Source organism: Temnothorax longispinosus, chromosome 10, assembly GCF_030848805.1.
Source record: "Temnothorax longispinosus isolate EJ_2023e chromosome 10, Tlon_JGU_v1, whole genome shotgun sequence".
Classification (NCBI taxonomy): domain Eukaryota; kingdom Metazoa; phylum Arthropoda; class Insecta; order Hymenoptera; family Formicidae; genus Temnothorax; species Temnothorax longispinosus.
The window spans coordinates 17,298,369-17,310,796 of NC_092367.1; the positions used below are offsets into that span (position 1 = coordinate 17,298,369).

The 12,428-nt window shown below is 33.5% G+C and overlaps 1 protein-coding gene across 1 annotated transcript; it reads right to left on the minus strand.

Annotated features, from left to right (window-relative positions):
• Positions 1–847: 847 nt before the first annotated feature.
• Positions 848–10,033, minus strand: LOC139819899 (uncharacterized). Its single transcript, XM_071789660.1, has 4 exons — positions 9,831–10,033; positions 3,724–4,797; positions 3,078–3,394; positions 848–2,857 (listed from the first exon to the last, which is right to left on the minus strand). Exons 2-4 carry the CDS (start codon positions 3,734–3,736, stop codon positions 2,747–2,749), a joined length of 441 nt encoding a protein of 146 aa, XP_071645761.1. The 5' UTR covers positions 3,737–4,797; positions 9,831–10,033; the 3' UTR covers positions 848–2,746.
• Positions 10,034–12,428: the final 2,395 nt, after the last annotated feature.

The window sequence follows — 12,428 nt, forward strand, 5'->3', positions numbered from 1 at the left end:
TATTTATTTCCTCTCCATTCGTTGCAACACCTGAATCTGGCTAGAGTCTTCAGTTGTTTTCCTTTTCCTTTCTGTCCCAAGTATTTCGCTCTTCCTACTCCTTTCCACCTTTTGTATTCTTTCGTCAGAACTGACTTTTCTATTTTATTTTTCTTTTCTTTCAGCTGCTTTTCTTTATACTTTTCCATCCATTCTTCTATACTGTATTTATTCCTTTGTCTTCTTTAGCATCTCTTTTAAAATGGTGTAAATTGAGAGAGTGTCGAAGAAAGACAAGAAGAGAGAGAGAGAGAGAGAGAGAGAGAGAGAGAGAGAGAGAGAGAGAAATTGAATTTATAGATTTACAAATTTGCGAAATAGGAAAAACGATGCGAGATATCCTATCTCCATGCGTGCACGTGAAGGAATGAATATACGCGAATATTTTTCTTAGATAGACACTTGTTAGTTACATGTAATAATCTATAATATAAGTATAATTTTCTATACGTTATGTCTTTCAGGATATATAAATATAGATATAAATGTATAATGTATAATTGCATGACATGTACGTAAAGTTTCATTATAAAGGATCATTCGTTATGCTATTAAATTGTCAATATATAAAATTGCTAATAAATACTTTCTAAAAATCTTCTACTCGGTGAATTTATTTATATAGAAAAGCCACGCTGAAAAAAACTTCATTTTTTGATACTTAAAAAAAATAAAATTTATTGCAAAAATATTAAATAAGAAATTTTATTTTACTATTGATGCTGTCGTCAAAAAGTTATGATAAAGAGGTACATATAGCGATAAATAAGGCTTACAAATAAAATAAGTGACTTACAATTACTTAATATACTTGCAATTAGTGATAGTTATATTGTACAATATGTATAATTATGTAAAGAGAAAATTAACAAACAATCTGAAAATATACAAGATTAAATCTCACAATGAGAAATAAATATTTCAACTTTACATAAAAATATATTCTGTGTTATAATGTATCTTGTAAAAACGAAATATACGATTGTCCGAACAATTTTCTAAATGAAAATTATTTATTATTTTTGCACGAAATATTTGACGTTTTACAACAAGAAATAAACAATTTTAATTTTTATTTTCAGCTTTGGAGCCCGTAACGTGGCACGGCACCGCATACTCCTTCAGCATATTCACTAAGAGCGGGTTGCCTCCTTAACATTTAATTTTAATCCTTATCTTCTTGTTCACTCGGTCGAATGCTTTTGATAGGTCGACGAAGCACATGAAGGCTGGCGAATTATACTTTATTGCTTTTTCTACGATCTGTCTAATCACGTATATCGCATCCGTAGTTGATCTATTTCTCTGATATTCCATCTGTTCTTCATTGTTTTCCAGTTCCATATAAAGCTTTGTTAAGTGCAATTGTGTTATTTGCCATGAACCGCTTTGTCTTTGATCGTTGCGTGGTTGATATCCGTTTAGTTCATCTTGATCCGAGGCTGTTTCTAGTACTTTGAACGGTATGTCGTTTTTTACGTTGGGTAGGCTGCTAACCTGGCCCAACAACCCTCCTCCTTTGCCCGGGCTTGGGACCGGCATCATTCCCGGCCGAACTACTCAGTCCGCCCGGCCGAGTCTGATGGCGGAGTTTATCTTAAACATACCGTTTGTTACAGGATACTTATTATTTGCCTGCAACGATCGCATCTAAGTGCATGTATAATTGGGATGCTGAATTTTCCTTCGGTTAGATCGTCGCAATAATTTTTATCGTTAATGTCCTTACAAACATACAAGTTGCAATAGTCATTGTGTATTTGGTAATAAAATTCCATTAAATTTAACAGCGACGACAAGTCTTTTTCACAAGATGAAAAAAGTTTCATTAATTTCACCATTAGTTTTACGAGCCAGCCAGCCTCTATAAAATTAATTAATATTCAAATTTTATATATGTAATTTAATTTTTGAAATGGAGTTTCTGCTTCAGCAGATAATAAAAGTTATCGCAAAATTATAAACATTTACTTCTTATCGCATTTTTCTCGTAATCGTCGTCAGTTGGACACATTAAATTATTCTTTCAATACATGTCCATTCCTTGACCTCTGATAAATTCCAGCCGTTGCTCTTGCAACGGCGAGATACAATATAAGCCCGTAGACTGGCATACATTTAGTTATTCAGTTCCTGTCAATCAGAGAAGAGACATCACTGTTTAACGCAACATGACGGACTCAAGGAAAGTCATACCTTTCTATTATTCGCCAAGCGGTGACACGGAAAAACATAGATGTACAAAATTAACGCTGGCTTTCAACTACTGGTTTAAAATATCACCAGATAAACTGCGGAAAATTGACGAAATAATAAGCATCGTCTACAACGTGTGCATCCTGTAAGTTACATTTTTCTACGATCTGTCTAATCACGTATATCGCATCCGTAGTTGATCTATTTCTCTGATATCCCATCTGTTCTTCATTGTTTTCCAGTTCCATATAAAGCTCTGTTAAGTGCAATTGTGTTATTTGCCATGAATCGCTTTGTCCTTGATCGTGGTCGATATCCGTTTAGTCCATCCTGATCCGAGGCTATTCCTAGTACTTTGAGCGGTATGTTGTTTTTTACGTTGGGTAGGCTGCTAACCTGGCCCAACAATTCTCCTCCTTTGCTCGGGCTAGGGACCGGCATCATTCTCGGCCGAACTACTCAGTCCACCCGGCCGAGTCTGATGGCGGAGTTTATCTGAACATGCCGTTTGTTACAGTATGCTTAATGTTTGCCTGCCGCGGTCGCGTCTGGGTGCATGTGTGGTTGGGGGGCTGAGTTTTCCTTCGGTCGGATCGTTGCAGTGGCTTTTATCGTTAATGCCCTGTAATAATAACAAATTCAGTTAGTTTAAGTTTACTTAATTAACCCTGGGAACGGACACCTGGAGTGATTTTTACACCCCAGTGTCGAGAAAATGAAGCTCACGTCACAGTGATTTTTTTTTATCGTTCGAGAATCTATATCTACCTTTCATTCAAGAGGTTCCGAGACCCAATTCGCATAATAGAAAATTAATAATAAAAATTAAACAAATTATTTACCTTGCAAACACAGGTTGCAATGGTTATTGTGTGTTTGGTGATGGAATCCCGTTGAATTTGATAGCGACGACAAGTCTTTTTCACAGGTGGAAAACGGTTACCATCGGTTTGGCCGCCCGGCCAGCCTCTGTAAAGTTGATTAATATTGGAATTTTGTATGTGTGGTTTGATTTTTGAAATGGAGTTTCTGCTTCGGCAGATGGTGGAAGTTGTCGCAGGATCATAGACATTTGCTTCTTGTCGCCATCGTCTTGTAGTCGTTGTCGGTTGGACACATTGAGTTGTCCTTCCAATGCGTGTCCATTCCTTGGCCTCTGCTGGATTCCAGTAATTGTTCAATTAAGATTTTAACTGCCTGTTAATTAAGATATAAAAATAGATAACTTAATTTATGTTGTATTTAACAAAATAATATATTGGCTCGATTTTGTTGAGCTTCGAATTAGTACTGATTGTAATCAATACAGCGCTGATCATAAAGAAATATGTACACAGTTTTATAAGTGCTTAATTGCAAACATGTGAGATTTTTCAAGAATGTTATATCTTTCAAATGTAACTATTATATTATCTACTGCATGTATTCAAATTTATAAAATTAACAACACACATACACACACATAAAAGTCGATAAAATGTAACTTACAGGATGGACACATTGTAGACAATGCTTATTATTTCGTCAGTTTGCCGCAGTTTATCGGGTGATATTTTAAGCCAGTAGTTGAAAGCCAGCGTTAATTTCGTACACCTATGTTTTTCCGTGTCACTGCTTGGCGAATAATAGAAAGGTATAATTTTCCTTGGGTCTGTCATGTTGCGTTAAACAGTGATGTCGCTTCTCTGATTGACAGGAACAGAATAACTAAATATATGCCAGTCTACGGGCTTATATTGTATCTTGATGTTGCAAGAGCAACGGCTGGAATTTATCAGAGGTAAAGGAATGGACATGTATTGAAAGGATAATTTAATGTGTCCAACTGACGACGATTACGAGAAAAATGCGATAAGAAGTAAATGTTTATGATTTTGCGATAACTTTTATTATCTGCTGAAGCAGAAACTCCGTTTTAAAAATTAAATTACATATATAAAATTCGAATATTAATTAATTTTATAGAGGCTGGCTGGCTCGTGAAGCTAATGGTGAAATTGATGAAACTTTTTTCATCTTGCGAAAAAGACTTATCGTCGTTGTTAAATTTAATGGGATTTTATTACCAAATACACAATGATTATTGCAATATGTGTGTTTGTAAGGACATTAACGATAAAAATTATTGTGACGACCTGACCGAAGGGAAGTTCAGCTTCCCAATTGTACATGCATTTAGACGCGATCGTGGCAGGCAAATAATAAGTATCCTTTAAGAAACATTATGTTTAAGATAACATATGTACTTTTACTTGACGTAGGAAATTATTTATTAAATACGCATTTACGTTCAAAATTTTTATAATTTATAAAATTTAAATATATATCCTTAATAATGCCTAAAGATATTTTAAAACAACGAACTACGGATGCCGACATTAAATGTTACTGTGTCAACTTATTAGAGAGTTTTGGTTCCTTTAAGTACACGAAGGACACACTTCAAGAACTGAACAAGAAGATAAGGATTGAAATTGAATGTTTAGGAGGCAACCCACTTTTAGTGAAGATGCTGAAGGATTATGGGGATGAGGTGCCGTGCTACGTTACGGGCTCCAAAGCCTGAAAATAAAAATTAAGATTGTTTATTTCTTGTTGTAAAACGTCGAATATTTCGTGCAATAACTAATGAATAATTTTCGTTTAGAAATTTGTTCGGACAATCGTATAGGGTGAACTGACCAGTGAATAAACAAATAAGCGGCGTTTCCTATTCATTAGAGACGTGAAATAAAATTATTATCCGTATCACTTTCAGCATCGATGTAGCTGATACAATATATCATATTCATTATAAAAAAAATATTAAAGGCGCTTTCAGAATAAAACATTTAGAAAATAAATGGAAAAGTGACAAAAGGACCGATATATACCAGTGACTGAACAGAATTGTCAGTAAATGAACGGCTGCTTACCAGTGAATGAACATGTATTCCATGTAGATACATACCTACTAATGTATATAGATGTCTTAATAATTAAAATTAAATATTATATTTTAACAATCACAGAATGCTATTTTTACACTGGAATAATACTATACCAGCATATAAACCTATGTATTATAAAGCTAATCTAGCTTTTTAATACATACACGATCGAGCTCGCCAACTGACTCACGTCCACGGATGTAAGACCGTGGTTACGTCACGCCACGCGTCATCCCATATAAATCATGAAAAATTGAAAACTGATCTCAACGCCATTTGTGAATTTTTCTGTTAATTTTTATCACAAAATTATTTATCTTTGACCCATGATTTTTTTCATATTTAAAATATAAATGATTTTGTTCATTTACTGGACCTTGTTTATATTCACTGGTCAAATTTTATTTTTTTAAGTATCAAAAAATGGAGTATGGATATGGAGCGCAGATAGTCAGTTATCTTTGTACGAAAGTTGAATTAAACGGAGAATTGAAATATAAAATTGAAAGAAGAAAAGGGAGAATGGTATAGGACTGACCTTATCTTTCTCCGTGTTACCGCTTAGCGAATAATAGAAAGGTATAACTTTGCTTGTGCCCGTCGCGTTAAACAGTGATGTCTCTTCTCTGATAGACAGGAACAGAATAACTACATTTATGCAAGTCTACGGGCTTATATTGTATCTCGATGTTGCAAGTAGAGCAACGGCTCTGGGAAAAATAAACACGGCAATAACCCACTTTACACGTGGCCTACTAACTAAGCTGTAAAATGATGCGTGAAAGTTTTATTTTTATTTGTATTTTACAACCTTATCTTCCAACTTTGACTGCGCGCCGACTAAATTTGTCACACTTGAAACACAGTTCCGGTTGGAGTAGTAAAATCTCCCGAAAGTTTTATTTTTATTTCTATTTTACATATCTTCCAACCAGTATCTTACATATCTTCTTACATATCTCCCACCGATTAAATTAAGTCGGCGCGTAGTCAAGGTTGGAAGATAAGCATAAATATTATTTTATTGCTCGACTACCTGGCACAAAGTAGAAAGTATGCACTACGTTTCGGCTCAAGGTTCGACCCCTTCTCCAAGTGCGGTTTATTCGTCTAACTGACTCGTCATATGAAATCAACGGACATGCTTGTGATCACGTAGTGCATATTTTCTACTTAGTTAGTCGAGCAATAAAATAATATTTATGTTTTAATCACTGGCGGATGAAGTTATTTTTTTATATTGGAAGATAAGGTTGTAAAATGCAAATAAAAATAAAACTTTCGCGCATTATTTACCGCGCCTGGTTCTTAATTAGCCTGTTTTCTATATTCGTGAATTTTCATTGGAGCCTATACTTCGAATTTTAAATCACGCTGGCTGAAAGTACGCGTAATATTACAACTAATAATAGGTTATTGCGATAAATATCACCACATGTCTCAGTGGTCGAATTGGTACGACACTTTCACGGAATGAAGGAACTTCCAGGTTCGAACCCTGGCTGAGGTAATACTTTTCGCAATAATTTCTTTACAGTTATTTAGATGCATATAGCATTAAAAATTAAATTGAATCGATTTAATTAGGTGTAGAGGGGGATTTTACTACTCTAACCGGAACTGTGTTTCAAGTCTGACAAATCCTGTTATGAACGTTCTCGGTAATGTCAGGATCTCGGGGTAGGATACACGACTCGGGTCAGTACAGAGAGAGAATAATCTTTATTATACTTTCGAGGAGACCGATAGCTTTCGTGGTCTCTGCGCCACTGCTCGTCGCCGGGCGAGTGCTCCCCACTCTCTCGCTCGCGCCTATCTTTTACAAGCGATGCCCCAGGAGCATTCTTTTTATTTTTCCAGGACAAATCTAGTCGGCACGCAGTCAAAGATTAATAAATATGTAAAATAAAAATCCAATAAAGAAGTATAGGACCCTCGAAATTGAAGTAAGAGAAGTAAAGGCTATAAAGGTCAGACGCAGATCTCCGGGCGTAACATCAGAATTACTGATTTATTGGTCGTTGTGATTTACATCAATCCGTACTAGACGGAGAGCTCGGAGCCAAAAAAGTCTCTGAAATGATAAAAGCTAGTTTTTTGATAGTTCATTACAGTACTGGTGTACATGAATAATATGCTCTGGTCAGTCAAGCAATCTTTGGGACAGGTGTCACAGGTGAGCTGTCAAACATGTCGCGATTAACGAGTGCATAAAATGAATTGACAAAGACTGAAAGTTTTAGTCAGTCAGCTGTGTGTTAGGACGGGCGTGGTCAGTCAGGCGCGCGCACAATGTTCACACTTTTTTACGCTGACTGACGGGCGTTGTCCTATCGAATGGTTGACTGACTACTTTTTTTATGTTTGATATCGTATAAGGTACCTGTAAGAATTTTTTTAGACTTTGTAAATAAGTTGCACATTATTATTTTTTCATACATGCTTCGGGCCTGACTGATCACGCCCGTCCTAACACACAGCTGACTGACTAAGATAATTCTTCTTTATATGCAATGTGTAACCTGCAGAAAAACTTTCAGTCTTTGTCAATTCATTTTATGCACTCGTTAATCGCGACATGTTTGACAGCTCACCTGTGACACCTGTCCCAATGATTGCTTGACTGACCAGAGCATATTCATGTACACCAGTACTGTAATCGACTATCAAAAAACTAGCTTTTATCATTTCAGAGACTTTTTTGGCTCCGAGCTCTTGGACTATACGTTTCGACTCAACTTTGAGCCATCGTCAGCGGTATAAATTAAAATAAATTAAACGTTCTTCATACCACATTGAGATTACTGATTCAAAGTTTCAGAAACTGTGTTGGAAAAAAGACTATTCTTTTGCAATTTGATATGGGTCATCTCAGAAACTAGTTTCTTAGATAAATATTTTTCTTTATCCAAAATTTCGACATTTCGACAATCAAATTCATGATCGAAATTTATTCTGTGTTCAGTGATGACAGACTGAGTAGTTGTATTTCTGTGGATATGATTGCGATGTTCTGAAGTTCTAGTCTTTAATTGTCTCGTCGTCTGACCAACATATGAAGCGTCGCAATTTTTAAAAGATATTTTATATACAACATTTTTATTAGATTGAATTGGAAGAATATCTTTCTGTACTTTAATAAATTTCTTAAGTTTGTTAAAACTGTAAAAAGACAAGTTAACATTTTGATCTTTAACAACTCTTTTAAATTTCTCAGAAATATTCGAGACATATGGAACCGTAAACCAAGTTCCTCTTTAATCGGAGGTGAAAGTTCGTTCTGTTTGCGAGTACATTTGTTAAGCAGAGATTTAATTCTGGTATTAATTGTGTTAAAGTTAAATGCTAACGGGTAGTCATTTTGCAAAAGATTGTGATATGTAGTTTACTGGATCTATGGCATTATTCCGGGCCTATTCTATAACTCCCTACCGATAGTTTCGTTATCGTTATTGTCGTTGCGCAGCTTTTTTACTTTATACATATAACATCTATGCAAAGCAAATATAACGACAATGAAACTATTATGAATTAAGGCCAAAGCACAGCTTGTGTTGTGCAAAAGTCTGTGCTTCGGTCCTTACAGAATAGGCCCACTAATCTCTGTTTTGTATAAGATCTGATGGAGATTGGAGAACATCAGGAGAACACGATAATAATTAAATAATGTCCGTAAAATGGTGTAATCCTTGCAGAGGACGTTAATTAAAAAAAAAACTTGTTTCAGTATAAATTAAAACAGTTTTATATAATAATTCTGTATAATTTGTGATGGGTACATACATTTGGCACCCTTTAAAAATTTTTTTTTAAGATATACTATACTGGAATATAAACTTTACTCTATAGAAGAAAATGGAACTGATGAAATGGAGAATTAAGAAGCCAATCCGTCCTTTTCTATCACTGCACTTTTCGAGAACAATAAAACAATTGACCAATTAAAATTCGCTAAACAGAAATGATCCCTAATGAACTCATTTTTTCACGCATAGTGGTAATCACCATAGCAATTAACGTGCTAAAGTATAAATTTTGTAATTTTTTAGAAAATATTGTGTCCTATTTCTTGCCGCGCGCACTTAGTTTTATCAAAAATAAACGTAATATGCATGGAAAGCAAAAGGCTGCGGTCCACTTGACGCTACAAATGCTTTGAAGCATTCCTCTTCTCTTTTCTTTCAATGAAGAAAGAAGGAGAAGAAGAACGCTCCAAAGCATTTGTAGCGTCAAGTGGACCGCAGCCCAAATCAAGAGACACGGTAGTGTCTGAACCGAAAAAAACCGTTAACCGAAAAGAATTTAACGGTACCGATTTCGTTTCCAGTTCTATAGGCTTTACAAAATTTCCGTACGGTTTACGGTTCCGGTCCAACAAAAATATCATGTCAAATATTATTTCCTTTTCTTTTACTTATCTTTAGCAAATTATTTCCGTATTTTTTAAGATTTCTTTACAAATAAAGTTGAGTTTTCACTTTTTGTCAGATTTTTGGAAATAGGCAAAAGTTATAGGAAATAAGATATTACTATGTTAAATTAAAAATTGTTCTATCGAGTCTGAGGTATGGTTGTGAATGTTACTAATCGAATTTTATATTAAAAGAAATTATAAGTACTTATAAATTAGTTCAAATTTTAAAACTGGTTTCGAATTCTACTCACGATCTCTACTCAAATCCTCTTCAATGGATGGTATTTGGTGGACTGAGTACGTCGTTAAGGTTTATTATCAAATTTTACAATTAGTTGCAATCTCTACTCAAGTCCTTTCTAAATGATGGCCTTTGATGGATTGAGTACGCCGTTACATTTATTGCCTCCTTTTATCGTTGTTGTAATAATCCCCTCTTTTCTATTATATCTTCTGGTGGAAGGTGTAATCGTAACCTTATTCGACGCCCCTCTTTGAAGTAATTCCAAGGTAGCACATATTAGTTTCATATACGTCTTTTGAACGTAGAGGAAAGTCCACTATTATGAGATGCAACATCTATTTTGCGTGATTGCCGGAAGTTTATGTGCAGAATTGAAAAATGTAGTAGGCGAGTGCACGCACGATCAAATAACGAATTTTCCACTAAATAGGTTTTACTCTAAGGGCAATAAGTTCATGATGGAACCAACAGATAGAACCTATTAGTTTAGCAGAAACCTCGCTATCGCATATTTGGAGTTTATCTTATAATAGGGGACTTTCCTCTAGACATATTCCACCCGTATATAATATATGGCAAAAAGGGTTTCTAAAAGTTTTTTTGTTAAATACAAAGAACAAATATTTCATATTCTATTTTTTTATAGTAGGGGAGACCAGGGACAAACGTAACATTTTGCTCATTTGAATTGATATCTTCATTTAATTGTTTATATATATAAATTTTTTTTCTTTTATAAGGTAAATACATTCTTTACTTACATTATGGTATGAATAAAATTCATTTACATTTTATAATTACTTAGAACAATCAAATTTTATGAAGATCGAATTTGTTACGATTGTCCCTATCCCTAGGGCTGGTTGTAACAGAGTTCAAGGTTGATTTTAATAAGGTAAAATAAAATAAAAACGAACATATAATCAATGTAGCAAAACGTTTTATTTTTTAAAAACTTTTTTAAATAGTTCGACATTTTAAATTATTTTAAACAGACGTTGATAAACCTTTATTTGTTTTTCTTTTTTGTATATTTGCATTTTAAAATAATAAGAATATTTTTATTTAAAAAATACATGTATATAAATAAATCGAAATCAACACCAATAACAAATATTACTTTTGGGACAAAAGTAACAGATTGATACTTTTGTTTTAACTTATATTTTGGCCACACAATTGGTTAAATACTCATTATAAAATAAACTAACCTCTAACTAAAGGAATAGTAACTTATTTATAATAAACAATAAATAAAGGAGTAAACTAAATTTCCAATGATTTAAAGTTGGCACTAAATTAATAATACTTTTAAGAATTTTTTTCAATTTTTGAAGTTGGCACCAAATTAATTTAATAATTATTAATTTGGCGTCGACTTCAAAAAATTGAAAGAAATTCTTAAAAGTATTATTTTATACTTTTTTAGAACTTTTTTTTATTTTTTATTTTTTATAATTTTTTTTATGTTTTTTAGAGCTTTTTTGTTTAAACGTTTCTTAATATTTTTTTACGGTTATAAAACTATATGTATGTACGTTCAAAAAACATATCAAACTAATATGTGCTACTTGGGAAAAGTTTTCCTTAGGTGCGGCGTAGATATCGGAGTTAACTCTAAAGGCACATAATAGAGTAATTGCGCGTTAATTCCCGTGTGACGTAAATAGAAGAATTATCTTAATATAAAAAAGTATTGCGTCGAATAGTCATTATGTATTATGACTAATAATACGCTGATTTTTTATATGCAATAACCTTCTTCTTTTCCGCCGCACCGGTCAATTTAATGATATTCATATAAACATTCTAATATATTCTAATACATTCTGAACATAGATACGCAGATTCTATATATACACTTAAGGTTGATCTTTACTCGATTTACACGTTCGTTTCACGTGGCATTTTTTTACGCGGCTGAGACTAAGCGTGTGAATAAGCTTTGTGCTCTCCACAAAGTAATAAATATTTAAGTAATGTTAAATAACTATTAAGTAAATTTTTTAACAAATCATTATTTTAAATAATTAATGCAAAATAGATATTAAGTAAATGTCACATAAATATTTTCTCTACATTATTTAAACAAATAGTTCATGTAAAATAAATTTCAAAAGAAGTCAGATTATCATAATAAGTATACGATCGAGTAAGCGGAGTAAGAACATGTAGCCTACTGATATACATATAATAAAGTTTAATAAATACGATAGAAACTATAGAAAGATACATTTTCTGCCCGCATATAAAAAGCACCGCGTAAACGGAGGAATAAACGGAGGAATTATTTACCGTGTGAAAAAACTGCGTAAAAGAAAAATCGCATACTGTTTCGTGTCGCTATATTTTATTAAAATTAAAATTTAACAAATGTTTTGATTTATTAGGCCATTTTTAGGGCCGGTTGTTCCACCTTTCGATAAATCTCGGCTTACTCGACAAAATTACTACCTATAGGATAAATCTTACCGCGGTAGTTTACCAGCTATTTAGTGAGCGTTTGTTCCACGGTTATTAATCCTATACAAATTCTATATTATCATATTCGTTAAATAAATCTGGACGTGGACGAATTGTATATCGCTTGCGAAGCACCACTATA